Genomic DNA, 22,930 nt, shown 5'->3' on the forward strand with positions numbered 1-22,930 from the left:
ATCAAGTTTAGCTTTTATACATCTGGATGTGTGCATTGAAATGAGTGTACACAATATTTATACTTAGTAACACCCCCTTTGGCAAATATCACAGCTTGTAAACTCTTAAATCCAGCTAAGTGTTGTTCAATTCTTAATTGGGGTATTTTTGCCCATTCGGCTTTTGCAAAAGACTTCTAATTCTGCAAGATTTTTAGACCGTCTTGCATGCATTGCAGTTTTCAGAGCTAGGTGATGTTTAGGTTGGTGGCCTCTGAGGGCCATAGCGAAACTGTCAGTTTGCTCCTCTTGAAGTATTCCATTGTAGATTTTTAGATGTGTTTCAGATCATTATCTTGTTGAGCACCCATTCTCTTTTTAATTTCAACTTTTTTTTACAGATAGTGTGATCTTTGCTTCCAGAATTTTCTGGAATTTGAGTCCATTCTTCTTTCTACCAATGACATGTTCCTTGTGCCACTGGGTGCAACACAAGCCCAAAGCATGATCGATCCATCCCCATGTTTAATAGTTGGAGAGGTGTTTCTTTCTTTTGGAATTCAGCACCCTTTTCTCCAAACTTACCTTTGTACATTATGGCCAAAAAGTTCAATTTTGACTTCATCAGTCTATAGGACTTGTATCCAAAATGCATCAGGCTTGTTTAGAAGTTCATTTTCAAACTTCAGGTGCTGAATTTTGTGGCTAGGATGCAGGAAAGGTTTCCTTCTGCTGACTCTTGTCATGAAGGCCATATTTGATCGTGTGTCGCTGCACAGTAGAACAATGCACCACCACTCCAGAGTCTATTAAATTTCCTGAAGATCTTTTGCAGTGGTTTTTAGTTTCCTTTCTAGCAATCAAACGAGCACTTCTTTCAGAAAGTTTTCTTGGTCTTCCAGACCTCAATATTACCTCAACTGTTCCTGTTAACTGCCATTTCTTAATAACATTTCAAACTGAAGGAACAGCTACCTGAAAACACTTTGCTATTTTCCTGTAGCATTCTCTCTCTTGCTTTGTGAGCATCACTTATTTTATTTTTCAGAGTGCAAGGCAGCTGCTCAGAGGTGCCCATGGCTGCTGATTGTTGGGACAAGGTTTGAGGAGTCAGGGAATTTATACATCTTTGCACTTTGCATCACCTGGGTTTTCCTAATGAAGACTGTGAATAAGCCTTAGCCCTAACAGGCTAATGAAAGTCTGGTACCTTGTTAGATGTTATCTGAGACCTCAAATATCTTGGGGTTCCCAAACATTTTCATGGTGTACCGCACATGTTCACATGTGTCACAAGGGCAGGGTCATCCATCCATCCATCCATTTTCCAACCCGCTGAATCCGAACACAGGGTCACGGGGGTCTGCTGGAGCCAATCCCAGCCAACACAGGGCACAAGGCAGGAACCAATCCCGGGCAGGGTGCCAACCCACCACAGGACACACACAAACACACCAAGCACACACTAGGGCCAATTTAGAATCGCCAATCCACCTAACCTGCATGTCTTTGGACTGTGGGAGGAAACCGGAGCGCCCGGAGGAAACCCACGCAGACACGGGGAGAACATGCAAACTCCACGCAGGGTGGACCCGGGAAGCGAACCCGGGTCTCCTAACCGTGAGGCAGCAGCGCTACCACTGCGCCACCGTGCCGCCCAGGGCAGGGTCACCTGATCGAAAATGGCTGATCAAACCTCAACCAAGATGTCCACTGAAATGCAAATAAACTAATCAAAATGGCATACCAAAAAGGAAAAACTTAATAGTGAAGGAAAAATCCCATGTTAAGATTACAAAGCTCAGACTCATGACAAGCATCCCTAAAATAAGGATGGTTTAAAAGAGTTTTGCAAAGTTGTTCAGTGTATTTTTCAATTCAGTTTTTTTTTTGTGAACATTTAACAAAACAAATATTTTAGGTACTGCTTGAAGTTTCACCCCCCAGGCTTCTCCCTCTACATGCATCATAGTCTTAACAATGCCCCCATCTAGTGCAGCAGTTGCATGATGAGTGGGCAGATAAAATAAAAACTGAGTACATATTTGTTGTGCTTCAACAGACTCTTGCTGTTGTACAATAGTCTAATGTCTTGATTTTTCTGGTCGTTGAGAGTTTGAATAAAAGGGCTGTTTTAGGGATATTTGATTCTGGTTAATATTTTTAAATACACCTGTTTTGTTTGACCTGATCTGTCTTTTTTTTCTCCACTTTATCATGATTCCTCTTTCTGGGTTTAGCCAAATTATTCTGCTTAATCCATTTAAGTTGGTTTATCTGCCAATGAAGTTGGCAGGAGCCAAGTATGGAGCACTGTAGCTACAAGGCAGAACTGGTTAGTGTGTGTATGAATGACTACACAACTACCTTATAAAACAACATCATAGTCTCCATTTAAAAAAAATGAAAAGAGGTGATCTTATGATTATATATTTTTCAAAGCTCCAGTCTTAAGAGCCCTGCCAGTCAGGTTTCAGTTCTGCTACTTTGTTTCCAGAATTGAGAGTTGTATTATCTAATTCTTTTGCAGAGCAGATCTATATAGTTTAACATACAGCTTTATGAAGCTGTAATTCTTATGAACTGTCACAGTACATAGAGAATACAAGTAACATTTTAACTTAAATTATTATCATGTGGGCGGCACGGTGGCACAGTGGGTAGCGTTGCTGCCTCGCAGTTGGAAGATTTGGGGACCTGGGTTCGCTTCCCGGGTCCTCCCTGCGTGGAGTTTGCATGTTCTCCCCGTGTCTGCGTGGGTTTCCTCCGGGCGCTCCGGTTTCCTCCCACAGTCCAAAGACATGCAGGTTAGGTGGATTGGCGATTCTAAATTGGCCCTAGTGTGTGCTTGGTGTGTGGGTGTGTTTGTGTGTGTCCTGCGGTGGGTTGGCACCCTGCCCGGGATTGATTCCTGCCTTGTGCCCTGTGTTGGCTGGGATTGGCTCCAGCAGACCCCCGTGACCCTGTGTTCGGATTCAGCGGGTTGGAAAATGGATGGATGGATTATTATCATGTTCACAAATAGCAATATATAGTAATTTCTTTTTAGATTTTCCAGTGATTTTTTTTCAATAGTTAAACTTATCATCATGTATAGTCTATGTAGATTTATCAAAACTGATTATGTAATTCATTCTGTTAATTAGTCAAGTGAAATTATATTTATTTAGTTTACACCAGATTTCTACTCACAGACTATCACTTTGTGCACATGTTCCATTTCTTTTCCTGTACTACAGGCAGAATAATACACAAGCAGATTTAACTGTTGAATATACTGTAAAGCAAGGAGACATTATGCTCAGACAGTATAATGCACTAGTAAGACTACATCTTGTATACTTTGTGTAGTTCTGGGCACCAAATTATAAAATGACATAGCATTATTTCGAGTTGTGCAGAGGATAATAAACAAGTGCATCCTAGGACTAAAGGGCATGTCCTGCTCTGGTAGGCTTAAGGAAATAAACCTCTAGAGAATGCTAAATAGGGCCCTAATCCAGACCTTCAAAATTCTCAAAAGCATCAATGAGGACCTCAATGGACATTGAGGAAAAGTATATTTAAGTCTTATGCCAGGAAGCAGTTTTTTATGAAAAGAGTTCTGAGACTGTGGAGCAAACTACTGAGTCATGTAGTTGAAGCAGAAATCTTGACAACCTCTAAAAAGGATCTGAATGAGATATTGGGGCAATTTACAATAGTTTCCCTTTGTTTGTCAAAGCTTTTATGTTCTTTTTCTGGTATTTATGACATCAGGGTTATCGCTCACTTGAGAACATACCCCTTCCTGATTATCAATACAACACTTACATATTGAACACTGTCACTAAAACAGTAGCACCTGTCTTGCTTTTTATTTAAAAAATTGTGTAACAAACATTTTTTTTATTTCATTTTATTTGTTGTTATAAAAAAAACGAAACACACACTGCAATATGAAAAAGTCTAAACATAATTACAATTAATGTAACATATCAAAGAAAGAGTTAAGATACAGTGCATTCATCAGAATCAACATTCTTACCCACTGTGGACAGTCATATGATAACAAATCCCCCGTTTATAGTTCCTTATATTAATTCAAACACCAGACATTAAACCAAAACCTGGTAGACTATATACTTTAAATCTGAGAGGTGTAATTTCAATGCTGATTATCCTTACTTAGACTAATTCAGAATTCAAGATACTACTGTATGTGAATAACAGATTACAGCAAACATAACTTCATCCTGCACAACAAAACACTGCAGGATTGCTCTGTAACAAGCCAAGTGTAGGTTGCACCAATCTAACATATAAGGTGGCACTGTTAGTGTTGGCTTTTCATTTTCTTTTTCAATATTGTTTGCAAGTTTATATTTTATTCCTCTGTTGAATGAGTTCCTAACTGGCACAACCAATGCCAAGTATGTTCCTTGGTTTCGCTTTCAATTCCTTCTCTGGATGTATTTTTTTTTATATTATTGGATGAAACTCAACAGCAGGGATTATGATACTGAAGAGGATGCTGCAATGAGAAACTCCTGCCAGGTTCAAACTATGTTTGACATAAAACTGAAATTTTTTTACTACATTCTAAAAAAAATCCATAGAATTATCAGTTAAAAACACTTACAATGAAGTGTATGAAACAGATCCTTTTAAGGGCATAATGGTTGAAATACTAGATTTGAGACATAATCATCAAATGTTAAAACATAAGATAACGGTATATTTTTCAAGTAGTGCACAAAAAACAGAAAGTGAACTTTTACGAATAATGAACTTCTTGAAAGCAAATGATCAAATTTTACAATATCCCTAAAAATATAACAAACATACCTGTTTTCTTACCTTGATCTAATATTGCATATTTCTTATCTACATTTTGACAGTAACATTATGCCAGATTAATGAGCTGTTGTTAGGAAAGGCCAGTCAAGGCCCAGTAGCAGCATCAGTGAGTATACTTTTAGAACACTTTTCTATGAAATGTTGTCCACCACTTGTCAGTAAATTATTTCAGCAGAAACATAATCACAGGAAGATTCTTTGAAAGTATAACTGTAATATTTTCACAGTCATTACTACAGGACCTCTCTTATCAGTATCTGTAGCTATTTATACTAAAGAGTTTAATATATCCATTATGCTGACTGGAAACAATTTATTATTTCATTCTAATTGTTTGAGTTGAAGACGTGTCAAAAATTAAGATGCCAATGTTTGAGTAACTTCCCTTGATCTCAAAGAACTGACATTTTTGACAGCTTCTTGTGATTTGACTATATTGAAATACTATTTTCCAGTGTGTCAAAAAATAATATATGATTAACTCTTGTCTTAGTAATACCATATAATAACCAGAATACTTGTTTCCTTGCAAGTAGGTTTTGCAATCATATTTCCACTGTTTATGTGGTATATTTATGAACAGCACTTCATCCTTTGTTCTTATGTCTAATTTTACAACAAAATTATATAAATTAGCAAACATTATTCATAGCTGACCGAACACAAAATACTAAAATAAGCACCAGGGATTAACTGGAAAATATAGCAAGGAATATTAAGGCGAACAAGAATAATGAGCGCAATGACCTACATGCATTTACACTAATTGAATGCAATTAAATGTTAATTTCGTAAAATATACTAACCCCTCTATATTTTGTATAGTAATTACTATTTTTGTGTACTTATTTTAATCATCTATTTTTTTCAAAAAACAGAATATTATACAATTTCTGATTTATTAAAATATTTGAGCATCTGCATTGGAATTGTTTTTTTTCTCTAACTAGTCAGACATTAATAAAAAGAAATATCTTGCCACCATGTCAACAAACATGAACTTAAACTTACATATCAAAAATATTTTTAGACAATATAAGTGACGCGTTTTTATTTTTTAATAGATTATCCCTGTATTCATTTTACACATTCATTTGCTAGTAGTTCAAAGAAAAGTTAGGTATTGAAGATTCAGACTAACCTTAAAGAGTGATGAGATGTAATGCTTAAAGGTAATTATTTCAAAAGTTGTAAGATCATTTTAAAATAAGTGTTTGTTTAGTCCTTTGGTATATTTTGGAAATAGCTGTAAAAGTGTTAGTGTTTTTTATCCATAGTAAAATGGATGTTTCTAGATCTGCTAACAATGTATAATTACAAATCTGCTTGTAGAAATGAGAAAACACATGTAAATTAGATACTATATTCTTAGTTTACAATCAAGAATGTTTCGCAATGACTTTTGTGTGTTCTAAAATAACAATTTCAAAGTGAATGAATTATTTTGCAGCAGTTTTTTTTAACCCTTAAGCCTTTTTTAAAATTAGGGTTTGCTCTTCAGATGAATTTTGATATTTTCATCCTAGGTTCTACCAATTCTTTTAGGCAGACATATCAGGTTGAACTGACTGTTTAGTTGAAACACTTGTTTTTTTTTTTTTGTTGTTTTTTTTTTTTTTTAAAAGAGCTATTTTTTCCCCCCAATCTTCTCAGGTTTGGATGCCAATCCCCCGGCCAGTACTCATGAACTCACCATTCCCAATGATGTGAGTATGCATCTTTATAATCTTCATAAGAAACACAGTTGTTTGGAACAATGCTGTTGGGAGGATGTCTCTTGTAAAGTGGATGTCAGGAGCAAATGATGAGCATCTATGAAACAGTTTCAGACAGACTAGACCCTGGCAATGGAACTTTGCTTTAGAGACTCAGAGTGTACATTACAAGCAGAGAGAGAAAAAACTTTCAGTTAAATATAATCAGACAGGGTTGGTTCAGAGATCAGACATCTAATTTTAGGTAGTCTCTCTTATATTGTGGAGTTCACCCACCTGGGAGCTGTGAATCTGAAATTTATATTCATGACCTAGAGGGTCAGTTCAAAATTATCTGAATTTGCACAGAGGAAAAACTTGACAGTTGTGCACAAGACCAATAGCTGTCAAGAGTATTGACCTTTCTTATACACTGTGGGTGCAATACTTGAAAAGGTATGACCTACTGGCATATTGTTCTGTTGTGAGACTTAGGAAATGACAAAAATACTTGGAGAGGTGGATTAAGAGAAACCGCTTAACTGATCTAAATTTAAGTGAAAAATTGTTATTAGATGTGTTTGCTAGTCACATTTCTATTTACAGTTGCTTACAAGTGTACATTGCATGCTTGGACTAAGGTTCAATAATTAAGTTTGCAGTGAGGCCATCTGATTTAGGTTGTATGTTTCAAGACATTCTATTGAGGAATAGTGTTAATTTCAAGCACCACTTTATTTGAATGGTCAATGATAGAAAGACCTGGAAGACCCAAACATATAGTGAAGTTATCTTAGTACTGTATTCTCTTTTCAGAGTTCAACTCTCACCTCTTGAAGCACTGCAGAAGAATTCCCATGTAGTCATTAGAAAAATAATATCTCAGTTTGGGTTGTAAATGGTCTGTTTATGTCAAGTTTTTCACTGGGCCTTTAGTGCTGAGAACCAGCCAACATGATAATTATCACCACCAAATCTGAAATGTTTTTTTTTCCAGTGATGAGTAGGTTGATCTGTAAAGATGAAAGATCTTGAGAGGTATCATCAGCTGCTGCAAAAAAACTGGGTTAAGCACTGGTCTGTTGAAGAATGAGAGTAGAAAAGAGTGACCAACAGATTAGGGCATGACTATGATAAACTTGTACTGGATATGGTGGTACTAAGCAGTTTACTGGTTATTCTTCATTTCTTTTATTAACAAAGTTATATTTTCTGCTAGTGCTGTTACACTGCTTGTATTTTAAAGCATAAAGCATTTAAAAAACAGCCTTAATTTTTTTTTAAGTAAGTAAAAATTATTTTACTAGTTATTGAAATTCTTACATAAAATGAGTTGGATAAATAATAACCAGTAATTACTAAAATATAGAATTTGACACTACAAGTATTTTTGATGGCAACAAAAACTGCTCACTACTCACTTGGCTTAATTATTACTTTTTAAAGTAAGCACAAAATTATTATGCATCTCTGAAAATATAAAATATAATTTTATGCAAATATAATTTTCAAAATGCTGACTTACTTACTGCAGACATTTTTTCATAACATAATTACAAAATTGACTTAATTTTCCTTTGGATTCAGCAATGTAGTATTTCCATCAGCTATGGCCAAATTTAACACAAGAGGAAATGCAAATACATTTTCTCTCCACATACGACAAAAGCATTGCGTGGGCTGTCACTGCAGTCAGGTCAGCTAAGGAAGGACAGCCAGCCCAGATACTATGACTTTCAAAAGTGAATGGAGTAACAGAAGCAACATGTCTGAGGTTATCCTCCCATCTCCTTCATGAAACTGTCATACTAAAATACTAAAGATCTTTACAGGGGAGGGGGCCCCTGGGCTTGAACCATTGTTTGGGCCCCCAATACACAAAAAACTAGTATGTAATGTCAAAGCTGCTAAATAGGTACCAGAAGAACATCAAGTTGTGCAAGAGAATGCAACTTGTATTGATAGCCATAAAAAAAACAAATGGCATCTGAGATTTAGATAGATAGATAGATAGATAGATAGATAGATAGATAGATAGATAGATAGATAGATAGATAGATAGATAGATAGATAGATAGATAGATAGATAGATAGGGCACTATATAATAGACGTGAAAGGTAATATATAGAAGATAGATAGTATGCCATGTCAAAGCTTAGCTTTAAACAACAACATTTATTTATACAGCACATTTTAAAGCTAAGATCGTATGGTCAGTAGGACAGAAAAAAACAAAAAAAAAAGAAGAAGAAAAAAAATCCAAGGCCAAAAGGCCGCCCAACCCCTGCTGGGCAAACATGATAGCCGTCTGCCGTGTCAAATATTAAAAGCAAAGAGAGTCTGATCCCTATTGTGAAAGAGAAAGATAGAGAAAACACAAAAGTGGGGGGAAAATATTTATTTTGGACACCTTAGTTTTTCCACAATATCAGGTATTTATAGCTGTTGAGGTAAAACTAAGAAAGAATAGTAAAAATAAATGAATTAATAACAATAAAATCCATCTGGTTTAGTTTTTCATCACTTAGCAGACTTCACTTTTGTTAAGCTACCAATAAACTTTGCCTGTAGTTCAATAGAGACACTGCCAACTCAGTAATTGTGCAATATTAGTATTGATTCATTTTCAAACAAACCTTCTAAAGCACAAGTGATTTATCAACAACATTCTGTTTAGGTGTTTTGACTTTAGTGGATCTCTCAATCAGTGCCTCCAACAGGGGCGGATCTACTATGAAAATAATGAAGCTTTAGCTTCAGGGCCCCTAACCCTGGTTGTCCAGAAGCAACTTTAATTTTCATGCCCTCATAATTCAAACTAGGAAGGCATAGGAAATCTTTATTAACATCAGTGATTTTGACATGTGAGATAGTATTGTATAGCATTTTTTTTTAAATCTGAGATGTAGTGGTTATTTTTTTTTAGAAATTTGTAGTGATTTATCATGTAACAACCTCACTGAAGAAGATAACAGTGGTTTGCCAGACCTCATTGTTAGTTGTGAAGGGGCCCCCATAACAGTTCAAGCTCCAGGCCCCCAAAAACATAGTTCCACCACTGGTTTCAAAAAATGGTTTTATTTTCACTGTGTGAAGTGACAGATAACTAAATGCAAATACTTCAGATCTAAAATGTTTTTTACTCATGATCTGCTGTCCATAAGAAGTTTCAAATAATAAAGTTTTGGTGAAAAGGAAATGTTCAGGATTTTAAATTGCACCTTGTTATACAAGAGGTGCAAAGGCAGTAGGCAGGAGCTCATCATAATTGAAATCAGACAAAATGTGCATTGCATTTCAGTGTTTGCCACTCTGGAAGTGTTTTGGGCTCATTGACAACAGAAATTCTTTAAAAGAATATCTCTACCTTTGCTCATGTTTCTTGCGCCTTGGATATCAGTGAATGGCATCTTTAAAAGTTGGCATACACTCTTTTTATATGACACACATTCAAAACTGGCATTACCATTTACAGTTTGTGCAAAGTCATCACCTTAGTATGCTTCACTATCACTAAAAGTAGAATGTATCATGCTATTGCTGGCATTATTATAACATGACAAATCACTTTTTTTCTTTATGCACTGTTAAGTCACTACCTACAGTTCTCTGGAGATGAGAAAACTCTGAGAAGACAGGTTGCATATGGTTAGTGGTGGTAGAGTTATCTCAAAAGGCTAACTGTAGGGAGGACTTGATCACCCTCTTTACCTGCAAATAGATTTCTTTGAAAAACAAAGCACACATTTTTTTTCCATACATCTTGAATTGATTGTGGGTCTCATAGGTCTTTATGACAGTGAAGGACATGCCTTCTTTTCACTTTTTCTTGTTGGGTCATTATGAGCTGCCTGTACGCATTCTAACTACAGATTAGTACTATAGACACTATCTAGTCAATGAACATTAAAGGGGGTCTTTGTGAAAACTAACAGTCATTGCAGTCATTATGCAATGTATTAGAGTGACCCAGTACTTGATTTGGAAAATAGTTGCAGCAGAACAAGGAAATGGTTCTGCACCACTATATAATCAACAATAACCTCTCCGCTCTTTTCTCAAGCAAGACTACAAGCTGTTTCAAAAGTTTTACATCTGGCTAATGTGCTCACCATCTAACCCACTACATTTCCAAAAGAAATGCCTCCCACTCTGGCCCAGACCTTCCTTTTTATTTCACCTGGTCATGGTGCTACCCCCTGTATCCTCTCAGTGTCAAAGTCTTGCGTGTTTCCACAGCTCTTTGTAATGGTCTTCACCTCCCTTGACAGATCCTAGTGTCTTATGGCTGCCATACTACATTCTGGCCAAGATGCTACAGTATTGTGAATAGTGAAAAAGATACGTTTGACAGTCCTGCTTGATTTTAGTGAGTTCAGTATTTTGCAGGTATTTGATAATTATATTCATTCATCTTGCCCCACTAAAGGTTTAATGAGGCCTGCTAGTGGGCTGTGACCCATCCCTCCCCCTCCATTGTGAACTTCTGCTCTTACATCATTGTCACCAGTGGCTGTGACTTGTTAATGGAAACTGAAACAAAATATTGTGGACATAAGTTGACAAAATAAAATTCATCTCCTGGGGGTATTTTCCGTACGTCGCTTAAATCATCCGAGATCAGATGTTTGATCTTGGATGAGTTAATGCCGGTGAAACTCATCCGGGATAAGTCGGTTTTTCAAACACAGCCACATAGTAAATTAGTCTAGCTGGATCTAATCATCCGAGATGAATGAGCGCACCCGTGCTGAGTGAAAAGCCCATATATACTGAGTCTAGAAAACATGATCAGCAAGTCTTTGATAGGCTGCAACAAAATGACGAAAGAACGGGCGCATTTTTTTTCACACAAGCTGTGTGCGTGTGTGTGTGCGTGCATGTATGTGTGGGTGTTAGTTAGTTAATTAGTTAGTTACTCGAAGGATTTCAAGATTTAATATGCACAAGGGGTAACACTGCAAAAGCAGCCCAAACCAGAAAAGACGGCTGGCAAAAAGTGGCCGACAAATTAAACGCATGTGCATTGTACTTACTGAAAGCAGCGTTTCATTTCCTATGTGTCAGATTAATTATTATTTAATATGTCATAATTCCAGACCAAACGTGAGCACAAGGAGAACACGGGAACAGGTTAAAGTGAAATACAAGAATATACTTCAAACTAGTAAATATTGGTATATAACTATTTAAAGAATTGATGACATAAAGAATCATATATAATGTAAATAACATTAATTTTAAAGCTAATAAGAAGGCAGACAAGCAAAAAACAGGTGGAGGTCTACGCGGTTCAGACCTAACCCCTGCAGAAGAGTTGGCTCTCCAGCAGAATGCCCATTGCCCTGTTTCTGAAAGCATTCCACAGGGAAGCTCCTCCTCAGAACCAGTGGCAGGATGCAGTGGTCACTTCATTTCAGGTAAAGGATGGTCATTGCATATATTTGTCCTCAATGTGTGCCATAGGTATGTTCCATATAGCCCTCTTTTTTTGTTGGGTCAGTTGTAGGGAATGTCATATCCCTAGAACCTGTGTCTGACCAACGAGATATTAACAAAGGTCAAATATTTGATGAAGACACTGTGTCTGATTATTCATCAGGAGGAGTGGTACATTTTCCAAATAATGTTTGATCAAACTCCACTGTGATCAGTCCCATGTGCCCCAATCACATTTGGAAATCCTGGGTAATTAGAATGTTAGGCTGATTGTGAGATTCTTTATGGAACTGTGGGTGTTTTTACCTGTGTATTACCTACCTGCAATGGCATGAAACGCCTCTTTTGTCTGCACACGCAGGTGTCCAGGAAACACAATGAAAACCCGAAGGAAATCTTTCAGAGCCAAACAGACTTTACGAATTGCCTGGCAAACTGCACTTTTAGATAGATTTTCCACATTGCCTACAGTATATAAAAAAAGTGCCGCTTGCAAAAAACCTCAAAGCAATGCATACTGTCTGTGTGGTTGTGAGAGCCCGACTTCACCGAGTTTGACTTCGAATATAAGGTCCTAATACATTTTTGAGGTACAATATTCCCCCTCGGCTAAAGCAGTATCTTTCGAAAAGAATTTCCTCCGGGAGCAATAAAGGATCTTGCCGATCGCGCAAACCCCTCTCTATATGAAATTCTCTTCTTATAATTTGCGCACCGATATCAATTGGTCGCTCATTCATGAACGGCGAAGTCATGACTGAATGAATTCCACGCATGGACACTGATTACGTGTGTGAGCTAATCCTTGTTTACGTAGAACAAACCTGCTCCGAGCAGGTTTGAGGATTTGGATGTGTTGCTATGACAACACTTCCAGCAAGAGTTTCGAAAAACCGACAGATCCAGGATCATGCCAAATCGTCAACAATTACATCCGGCTAAACGAGTAATCCACGTACGAAAAATACCCCTCTGGTCTTATTTACCCTAAATACAAAGAGGACTATTTCATTTATGTTAGGTAGAATACCCAGAGGGCACTGGGCGGTCTTGTGGCCTGGAACCCCTGCAGTTTTTATTTTTTTCTCCAGCCGTCTGGAGTTTTTTTTTGTTTTTTTCTGTCCCCCCTGGCCATCGGACCTTACTCTTTTTCTATGTTAACTAATGTTGTCTTATTTTAATTTCTTATTTTGTCTTTTATTTTTCTTTTCTTCATTATGTAAAGCACTTTGAGCTACTTTTTTGTATGAAAATGTGCTATATAAATAAATGTTGTTGTTATTTAAGCAAAGAGCTCAACAATATAGCAGGAACCCAGAGTAAAGCAGCTGTTACTGCTCTGAGTTGAGAGGAGCTAGGTGAGGATACTCCTGGCTTTCTCCTGGTAGTGTACTGAGCACAGCCTAATGACAGGAAACCCAGGGCAGACTCAGGACAATATTATATCTTTTAGTTTGAGTGGCATCACAGGGAATTCTTTTGAAAGAGTCAGACTGTTGCTGGAAACATGAAATCTCATTACATTCTCATTTTCTGTTTCTTTGCCAAGTCAAGGATATTGGTGTTGAAAGGCTAGATGAGAAATGTCATAAGAGGACTGTAAATACAGAAATGGACAGAGGTGACTGGGAAACAAACTTTCTTTTGCTCCAGTCCTCTGTTAGTCAACATTGAGTTATTCTTGTACTTTATCCTTTTCTATCAAATCTTAATACTCTAGTGCTGTGGGATCACAAAAAATGCTTACAAAAAAACTTTTTTGGAGAGTGAAAGGTTTAGACGCTTTAGTATATCACCAGAACAGGAAGAAAGAGTGCCAATAGATGTATTCAGGTATTGTGTGCATCACACTCATCATGTGTACCTGGGGACTAAACTGTGTGTGAATAGTGCACTCAGATAAAATTTGTGTGGAGCCATGTAGATGTGTAGCTGCTAGGTGGAGACGTGAAGGTGACTTTGAACCCATCAATTGGCCCCATAATCACTGGCAGTTTCTTACATATGAAGATGATTTAGATATGATTTGTCAGTGTGGAGATGGTTGTACAGAGACTCCATGTCTTTGTTACATAATGGGTTGGCATTTCCAAGATAGCAAGGGTGACTGATATTTTATATAGGGCAGGTATTAATAAGTTGCACATTTCAGTCTCAAAGTGTAAAAATTCTTCCCAGACATAGGTGATGTCAATATTACACTTCTTCAGGCTTGAAGTGAAGTGTTTGTCACACCTTGCTTAAGTGGGTTTACCTCTGTGGCGAAGGTTGGCAGCTTTGGAAATCTTGTATCGGATATCTGTATAACACAAGGGGTTCAGCAAAACAGATAGCAAGTGATCAGTTCTTTCAAAGGTACCTGTTTAAATAAGGACACTGTTGTTTTTGCTAGGGCCCTTTAAATTGATGTAGAAAATTTCTGAAGGCTGTATTAATGAGAATGTACTTGTCAGGATTCTGTGTTAATTTTTCCACATTTTTTTTAATTTGTGTTTATTTTAACACATGTTCATAATTGTCCCTTCATTGATGTTCTCACGGTGTGCATCAAGCTTAATGCATATGAACACTTCCTCGATGCTGTGGTGCCTTTGCATTTGACATGTTGACACAATTATATTCATGTGCAAGGGGCTATAACATTGACTCTACAAAAAAATAAGACTTTTTAAATGAAAAGTATTAACAAATAAACATCTGATTAGATATTCTTGTAATAAATGTTTGTTCATGTGACTTTAATTTTTGGTTGTGGTGTAAGAAATTTCTACCCTAAAACTTACTCATAAGGAATATACGCCACCAGCAATATGATCTTTTAATTTTTATCGGACCTGCTTTTGCTGGTGACAATTCCAATGCATTACCAAGTTTCAGCTTTATCCAGCAAGGTGGCCTATAGACTTAATTACAATCAGTTTTGATGCCAAAAGCTTCGTAGAAGGGTAATTCTGGAGATTACTTAAACCATAAATTACTTATCCATATCAGTGTTAGTCTAGGAAAAAAATAATGCAAAAGGAGGATAAGAATAACTAATAAAACAGTCACATACCATTATTGTTAACATCTAAAAGAAAGGATAAAATCTGAAATGATCGAAAGGATTCCATTTTAATTACAATTGTAAAGAAAATCAACAAATCAGATTGTTGTACAAATAATAGTCAATTAAATCACTTTATTAATCCTACTTAAGTTTTCATTGTCCATGTGTGGCTTCTAATAGGCAGAAACAAAATCAGAGGATCCACATAAGAGTCTGTGAATAATAGGTATTAAATTCTCACTACAGATTCACAAAAGTACACCTTATGGTTAAGGCAAGAGTCAAGAAAGTTTATGACATTGTCTGAATTATACAGTAAATAATCTTTCAAGCTGCCATGCTCTGCCTGATTAAAATCAAGCTTCATGTTGAAGTATTAAATGGATTACTCCAACTCCAAACCAAAACCACCCCCATAAATATCATTAAGCTTTGATTTGCTGACAGTAGTGCTGTTTATGCTCTGTGAGAAATTAAATTTTCGCCAATTGCCAACATCGTGTTATGCCAAAAATCCACTTGAAAAAAAGGGGTGTGTTTCTCAAAGTAATGACCATTAAACCATATATCCATTTTCAAAACTGTTTAATTTGGTTTGGGGCAGTAGGGATCAGAGACAATTTTGACAGAACTGGGCATAAGGAAAGAATAAACGTAAAAAAATGCTCAAGGCAGTAGCAACTGCAGGTGGATGTTTCTTCAGTTAGAACACATTTTCTGTAGTGATGTTATAAATAAGAATTTCGGGTTGGCTTTGTTTATTCTTTTGAGCAAAGTCATATTAATCTAATTATAAATTAAGATATCTTTTATCTGCTTTAGTTATCCATATCCAAAGCTGAACATTGTATATTTTTGAAGTTTGTGTAAGTGAAGACTATTATGGTAAAAATGACAATTTTACTGTGAGACAAGTGCCATTTATTTTTTTTTTATCATTCTTTTCCCAAATTATAGAATACATATTCTGGTTAGAGGAACAGGAAGCTAAGGCCTAAACTGGCATTGGTATTGTTACGACAGTGTTTTCAGAATGGCAGGTCACTTGAACACATCCAAGCCAGTACACTAACACTGACCTCCAGCATACCATATGGGAATAAAATTAGTGCCCAAGCTGTTTGAGGTAGCAATGCTACCAGCTGTGGTACCTTCTGATCTGTCCTATGTTTGAATAATCTTGTATCCTATATTTCCAGTACTCTGCTGTATGCTTAGCTTACTTTAAACCATTGCTTTTACAGCTCTGTAATATAGTATTCATTTCCAGTGTTATGTAAGAATCTTGATGCTTTATTCTGTCTTCAAATATAAATTTATTTTGATATTGATGTTGTTTTCAATTTAGCAGTTCATGAACAGAAACAATTCTGTTGACTGTCATTTGAAATCCTGTCATTTAAATTGTCACAGTATTAATTAGTTCATTAAAAAGCTAATTTAAATGGCCATTAGCCTCTTCCGTTTAAGAACCTCTGAAATTTCTTTCAGCTAATAGGCTGCATAATCGGACGCCAGGGAACCAAAATCAACGAGATCCGACAGATGTCTGGAGCACAGATCAAAATTGCTAATGCCATGGAAGGCTCAACGGAGCGTCAAATCACCATCACAGGATCCCCTGCCAACATTAGCCTCGCCCAGTACCTCATTAACGCAAGGTAATCGATCCCATTGCCAGTTTTTGTAGCCTTACATGTTGTATAATTACTTTGTGTTTAAAATGATCTTTTAGGGATAAAGATCTGGTAGCATCATCATGAGCTGTGGTGTCTACTCCTCATGTCTACATGCTTATTTATGTTTTAAGTGGAATAATGCCAGAATCCATATAATCTGCCTCTGCATCACCTTTTCATAGTAATACACACATACAGTAAATGCCTGAATTTTTAGGTTCTATTCAAAATACACATTTTCAAAAGACCATATGAACATGAAAGTTTCAAAAACAGCTACACATAATTTTATATAATTTGTACATTTTATTTGATTATATTTGGTAAATGGAAAATACAAAAGCTAATTAAGGAAATGTATAAAAACAGAAAAACTCAGTAATATAAATAATGAATTGAAGTTGAAAATAATGATGTAGATTCTATTTCTCCTAAGAAAATAAAGTTCCAAAAACAATGCAACATGAAAATAAAAAATACACCAGGAGGAATGGGCAGTTACAAGAGATTTGCATTGTGAGGAGTGGAAGGCATGTTTTCCATTGACAGAAAAAGACAACAGTAATGAACACAACATGAGCCATTCCCGTATAACTTGAAGTCTACATTATGTTGATACTTTATTGATTACACAATTATTTACATTTAGAGCTATGTTATTAAAATAAGGAGTGTACATGACACATCATAATTACAACAAGGGAAGGACCGATTGACAGAAGATCAGAACCCTGATGTTGGGCAGAACTTCACTGAGTCTTTCTGAACTGCTTTTAATCTGCTGAAAGCAGCTTGACAGTGCCCCAAATGTGTTAGTCATGTGTTAGTATGTGTGGAAGTGACATTTTGAATAGACCTGCAGACTGGCAGCTTACCTAATTACCACATGAATCATTGTGCTGAATATGCAGTATATTCTAATAAACCTTAATATACAGTATAACACACATTATAGTGTAATTGTGATATGCAAGTCTGATACAATTACTGTTTCTTACACAATTATCTTTTTTCTTTTAAAGCACAGGTAAATGTTTCACACCCTTGTATTTCATTTCATAAATCCAAGTTTCATTTTCATCTTGCTCTTTACTGATCTTCTTATTGGGCAGCTATTCTAACTCCTTCAGCATTCAGTATTAGCATGTCACCTTTACAGGCTGTCAAAGAATTTTCCGAACATCTAGACTACCACAATGAAATTCAAGTAATAATAAACTGTAAATAGGTGTATTACCAAATTCAAAAAGTTGTATAATCATCTATCACTAAAATAAAGAGATACAAGTGTGGCTTAGTACCTAGGGCTTTGGACTTGCTGTCAGAAAGTTGCAGGTAGAATGTATGTTTGCTGTTTATGTAAAATACTTTAGTGCTCTGTTGACCATGTAAGGCGCTATAAAAGTAGATAGTTATTTTTTATAGCATACCTCAGAATGGCATTACATCCAAGGCTGGGTCCTGCATATGCCAAGTACTGATGGGGTAGGCTTTGGTACTCTGACCCTCTGTAATTGAAAAAAGTTGAGAAAGCAGGTGATTTTCTATTGAAAATAAAAACACTATGTGATTTAAACCCAAACACACATTTATCTGCAAACTTAGTTTATTAATACACTGAACACTAATAACAGTAATGTAATTGAAGGTAAAGTATCAATATATTAGCTAAGGAAAGCATAGAAATGAGGAATGCAAAATTTAGAGAAAATGGTATCTGTTGCAAGCAAAAATCAAGTCAAAGTCCATAACTCTGTATTTATACTATTATTTTAATAGAAACTGATTCTGATTTTTCCACATATCTGACACATATTGGATTTTGGTGTAAACATCCAAAACCACATAGTATCATTAAAATATGGCAGGAGTATTACATACAGTACACATTCATTTTATGTGGAATGTGTGCGCTGCACAGATCAGGTAATTCTGAATCAATTCCACCATGCATATCTAATCTGAGTTTAAGCAGTCAGATCACATTTTCACTCAAGAATGTGGCTTGAATGTTTCTTTTTTTTCATCATGTTACACATTCAAATACAGAGATTCAAATGTTATTTGTCTAATTCAAAGGTTCTACTGGAATTTTGGAATTTCAAAGCAGCTAACAATACTGTCCCACCACTCTTTACTCCCGTTGTGCATCCACATTTTTCTCTGAATGGAGGTGGAGGAAATCACCTCAGAAAATGCTAAGGCATATAATAACCTGGTTGTGTATAGTTTGTCCCAAGTCACTCCTTAGACCTTCTACAATGTAACAATGCAAGCTAGTGCCCATGTTTTTCATGGAATACAATAAAAGCTTAACACTATTTTTGCCAAATGTGATGCTGTTGTCTCCTTTTCATTCAGAGGTTCAACTGAAAGTCTGGCATGTTTACAGTAATTCATACCAATGGGTAGCAACATTTTCTGGCACATGACATTAATTGAGAAAGAAATTAAGTGTCAGCCATTCACAACAGGCAGTGTAATTCTAAACAAACAGTATGGGCCATCTCACTAGCAATTCTAAGAAGAGACATATAATTTGATAAATAATACTGCATCTTGGAAGCAAACTTGACACAGCAAGTTTCTTTCTTTTTTCTTACATATTTTTCCAGTATGGATATGTTAACTGGTTTGTTTTGGTTTTTTTTGTGTCCAGAATCAGATACAGTATATATTTAGCACTAATATTAGAATGACCCATCATTTGCTTAAATGATTTACTGTGTATTTTGACAGTTCTCATTTGCTATGAAGCTTCTAATGTAAACCAAATAACATACTGTATTTGTTTTGGATTAAACTGACCATTTGAGTTACCATTTAAATATCAACAGTTTTCTTACCATCCATTTTAGTTTCTGATCCTAAATAAATAAATGTTTTCAAAGAAAATTTTGCTGTAAGCCACTTGAATACTGGCCAGTGTAAAATTACAGTGATGCTTGACTTAGCGACTTCTCCACTGTATGTGACTGCTGCTGATTTTTGTAGTTTTGTACTGACAGTCTTAACACATTTGGGTGAGGTGATGTTAAAATTTTTTTGAAAGTGACTCGATATTGCAAACACATTTCTTACTTACTTGGTTAGTTTATTGTAAATCAATATGTAAACCCAAAGTCAAATAAAAAAAACCCCACAATTTTCTGGCTTCCTGGAATGAGTACTGCACTCAAAGTTTGTTTCAGGATATCCACAGCCATAAATATTGACAGCCGCCTGCTATCATCTTGTAAACCAGCATGTACCTAATGTCACACATTGTGACTTCTGGCCACCATGCGATAACAACAATGAGCTGTACTTAACAACAGAAATACTCAATATTGCAACACCCATACATGAAAGTGACAACAGAAATGGCACCACAAAAATGTTGACAACATAACGTTAACAATTAGTTAAGAGCTCAAAATCTAAATATAGGAAAAAATTAACATAGCATGCATCAAAACCCAAGAATCATAACACTGTAAATGATTATTTGTTATGAAAAATAATAGAAATGAAATAATCTAAATTTGGTAAAACAAAACGTATAGCACAAGGAGAAACACAAATGGACAGAAAACACAAAAATCTTTAAATAATTTATTGTACTTTACAATGTTTAGCACCACATTGTACGCAATCTCTTACAAAAAGTCCACAAATGGACATATCTTGACTGGGATGCCTTCAGCTCAGGCAGTAGGCATGTCATCATAATGCACAAACTTAAAGTTAATAACGTGTATGGGAACCTTTTTGACATTATAAGTGTCCACTAAAGTAAATTCCTACACTATTCTCCAAGGATTATTCAAAATGTAAAGTGCAACCTACTAACTATGCTACTACACGCTTTTGTGTTATACACACTTTGTCCTGTGTCTCATAAAGCTAACCTCTTCAATTCCCTCTACCATGTGCCTCTTAAAAGGAAAATATTGTTCCATCTTTACAATTCATGGATCATGTGCTGCCTCCTAGTGGCCTGGATGAATTGCATTCCTATACTACCATCTGCTCAGGATCTCTCTTCTTCCCTTGTGTCCCTTCAAAAATTATTTACTGGGCACCAATATCACCCATGGACTACTGCAGTCGCTGTTTGTCTTTATCTGTGTTCAGAAATGTACTTTGACACCTAGTGTGGGTCTTCTTCTTACTCATGGAACATGGCCTTCCTTCTCTTGCCTTGTACCATTTTGGTGTTATGTCTGCTCTTTTAAATTTTTGCTATACACATGACCCCCTCCACATTTGTGTTACTGTGTTCTTATTTAAAATCACTGCTACTTCATCTTTTGCTGTGTCATTTTCACTATTTACACTGTACACTGTTCTTGGTTCTTGCCTCTGCATCTTTCTCAAGCTTAATGTAGTATCTGTCAATATTGCTTGCTTATATCTTCTTGTTTGGTGTCAATACTTCTTCTAATGTTATTTTTAAAACTGTACTCTGTTCAGAACTTTCAATGTCTTCCTGGGAGTTGATGGCACTACATTAAACGTGACTGTTTAAATTAGCATATTTAATGCCTTTTATATATAAAAAAAAAGTTACTCCTTCCAATAAAAGCTGTTGTTGCTTCTCAGTGACTTGTTGTTTGATTGTATTCACTTTTTTTAATATTCTTGACCATTTATAGAAGCAGTTATCACTATGAAGTATACAGCATAAAACCAGGGATGATTGTGTACCAGTAAACCTTCACATAAAAAAAATATATTCTACTTTTAAATCATAAAATTTGTATACAATTTTTATCAAGTAAGACAATAAAGTTGATAATGGGGATGGTTCTTATCCAAAGCAGAGATTCTCAATTTACATATTATTTCCTTATAGCTTTTTCAGTGGAGAAAGTGGATAGTGGATCATTACAATTGTCCATCCATCCATCCATTTTCTGAATCCACACTTTCACTGCAGTGAGGCAGAAACTATCTTGTGACAGAATTTGGTTGACCACAGGGCAAACACATGTGCATACATGCATTCACTTTTTATTGGACCATTTATAATCAATAATCATCCTAACCTATACATCTTTGGGATATGAGAGAAAACTTAAGTACTTGAACACATGGAGAACATGCAAACACAAAACACAGATACAGACCTGAGCCTGGATCTAAGCCTGAGTCCCTGGAGTTGTGAGGCTGTGTCATGAACTCTTATGCCACCGTACCTCCCAATAATGAATGCAAATTGCTCATATTATGAATCTTTATACACTCACCCATTAACTGTGTCTTTTGTAATACTGCAACATAACAGTGCAGCCATTTTCATTGGACTCTAGGAAGTGAAATTCAAACAATTGTCAGGCCAAAAATATTCCAAAAGACTTGTATCAATATATGTTTAGACTGCAGTAATTGTAAAGCACAGAGCATACTGTGTCATCCCAAAGTGTCAAACTGAATTTTATTTAATTCTTCTTTCCTGTCTTCTGTTTTTCCCCCTTTCTCCCACCCTTTCCTAATTGTTTAGGCTGACGTCTGAGGTCACTGGAATGGGCACACTCTAATTTCTACCCATCATCCTTCACTTGACTCTCCTGAGCCAATGGCATTGAACCTAGCTTATTCTCTCTGTATTCTGCTGTCCTGCATTTGAGTGATACCATATTTATACCACGGAAATGCATAGCTATGCATATTTAAAGATTCCAATATAGTGTTCCTTCTTCCATTCCTGAGTTGCTAACAGATGCTCCAGACCTGCTTGTCCAATGTTTTTTAGGACTCCATCATTTTTTGACACTCTAGTACATATATACCAATATTTGGTGCTCTGCATTAACATCATTTTGCTTTATTGATGCATATTATTTATTTTAATTTTTTTTTCTATGTACATTGTGCTCTGTAGGTGCTTGGTAGCCTATTTGTAGGCAGTCTGTGTTGCACCATGGTTATTTAAATAACTAAAATGAAACTGACTAATGTAAAATGTCATTAATCATGATCTGCTTCATCAATATATCTTACCACCAATAATTATCTTTCACAAATGCAAAACACTGTAAATTGAATGTGTGTAGTAAGTGTAATGAGTGTGTTTGTATGCATTTTGTTTTTTTGCTTATTTCTGCATTCTTTTTTTTTTAAAGTCAGTGTTGGTGAATTCATTTAATTACTTCACTGTTGTCCAGTGATTGGGCAGGCTTCTGTATTCTATGATTTCAAACATCCACCCGTCCATTATCCAACCCGCTATATCCTAACTACAGGGTCACGGGGGTCTGCTGGAGCC

The 22,930-nt window shown here is 36.0% G+C and overlaps 1 protein-coding gene across 17 annotated transcripts in view; it reads left to right on the forward strand.

Moving 5' to 3' along the window:
* The window catches only part of LOC114656134 (poly(rC)-binding protein 3), a 366,542-nt gene that overhangs the window by 338,098 nt on the left and 5,514 nt on the right, over positions 1-22,930 (forward strand). For 13 of the 17 annotated variants that reach the window (XM_051931200.1, XM_051931199.1, XM_051931194.1 and 10 more), the window contains 3 exons: positions 6,472-6,524; positions 16,493-16,662; positions 22,166-22,846. In XM_051931200.1, coding sequence (XP_051787160.1) covers positions 6,472-6,524; positions 16,493-16,662; positions 22,166-22,202 — 260 coding nt within the window. In that variant the 3' untranslated portion in view covers positions 22,203-22,846. Of the gene's footprint in view, positions 1-6,471; positions 6,525-16,492; positions 16,667-22,165; positions 22,847-22,930 lie in introns of those variants that run through there. The other 4 variants (XM_051931195.1, XM_051931198.1, XM_051931203.1 and 1 more) reach the window with 3 other exon arrangements.

Source organism: Erpetoichthys calabaricus, chromosome 8 (assembly GCF_900747795.2).
Source record: "Erpetoichthys calabaricus chromosome 8, fErpCal1.3, whole genome shotgun sequence".
NCBI classification, from domain to species: domain Eukaryota; kingdom Metazoa; phylum Chordata; class Cladistia; order Polypteriformes; family Polypteridae; genus Erpetoichthys; species Erpetoichthys calabaricus.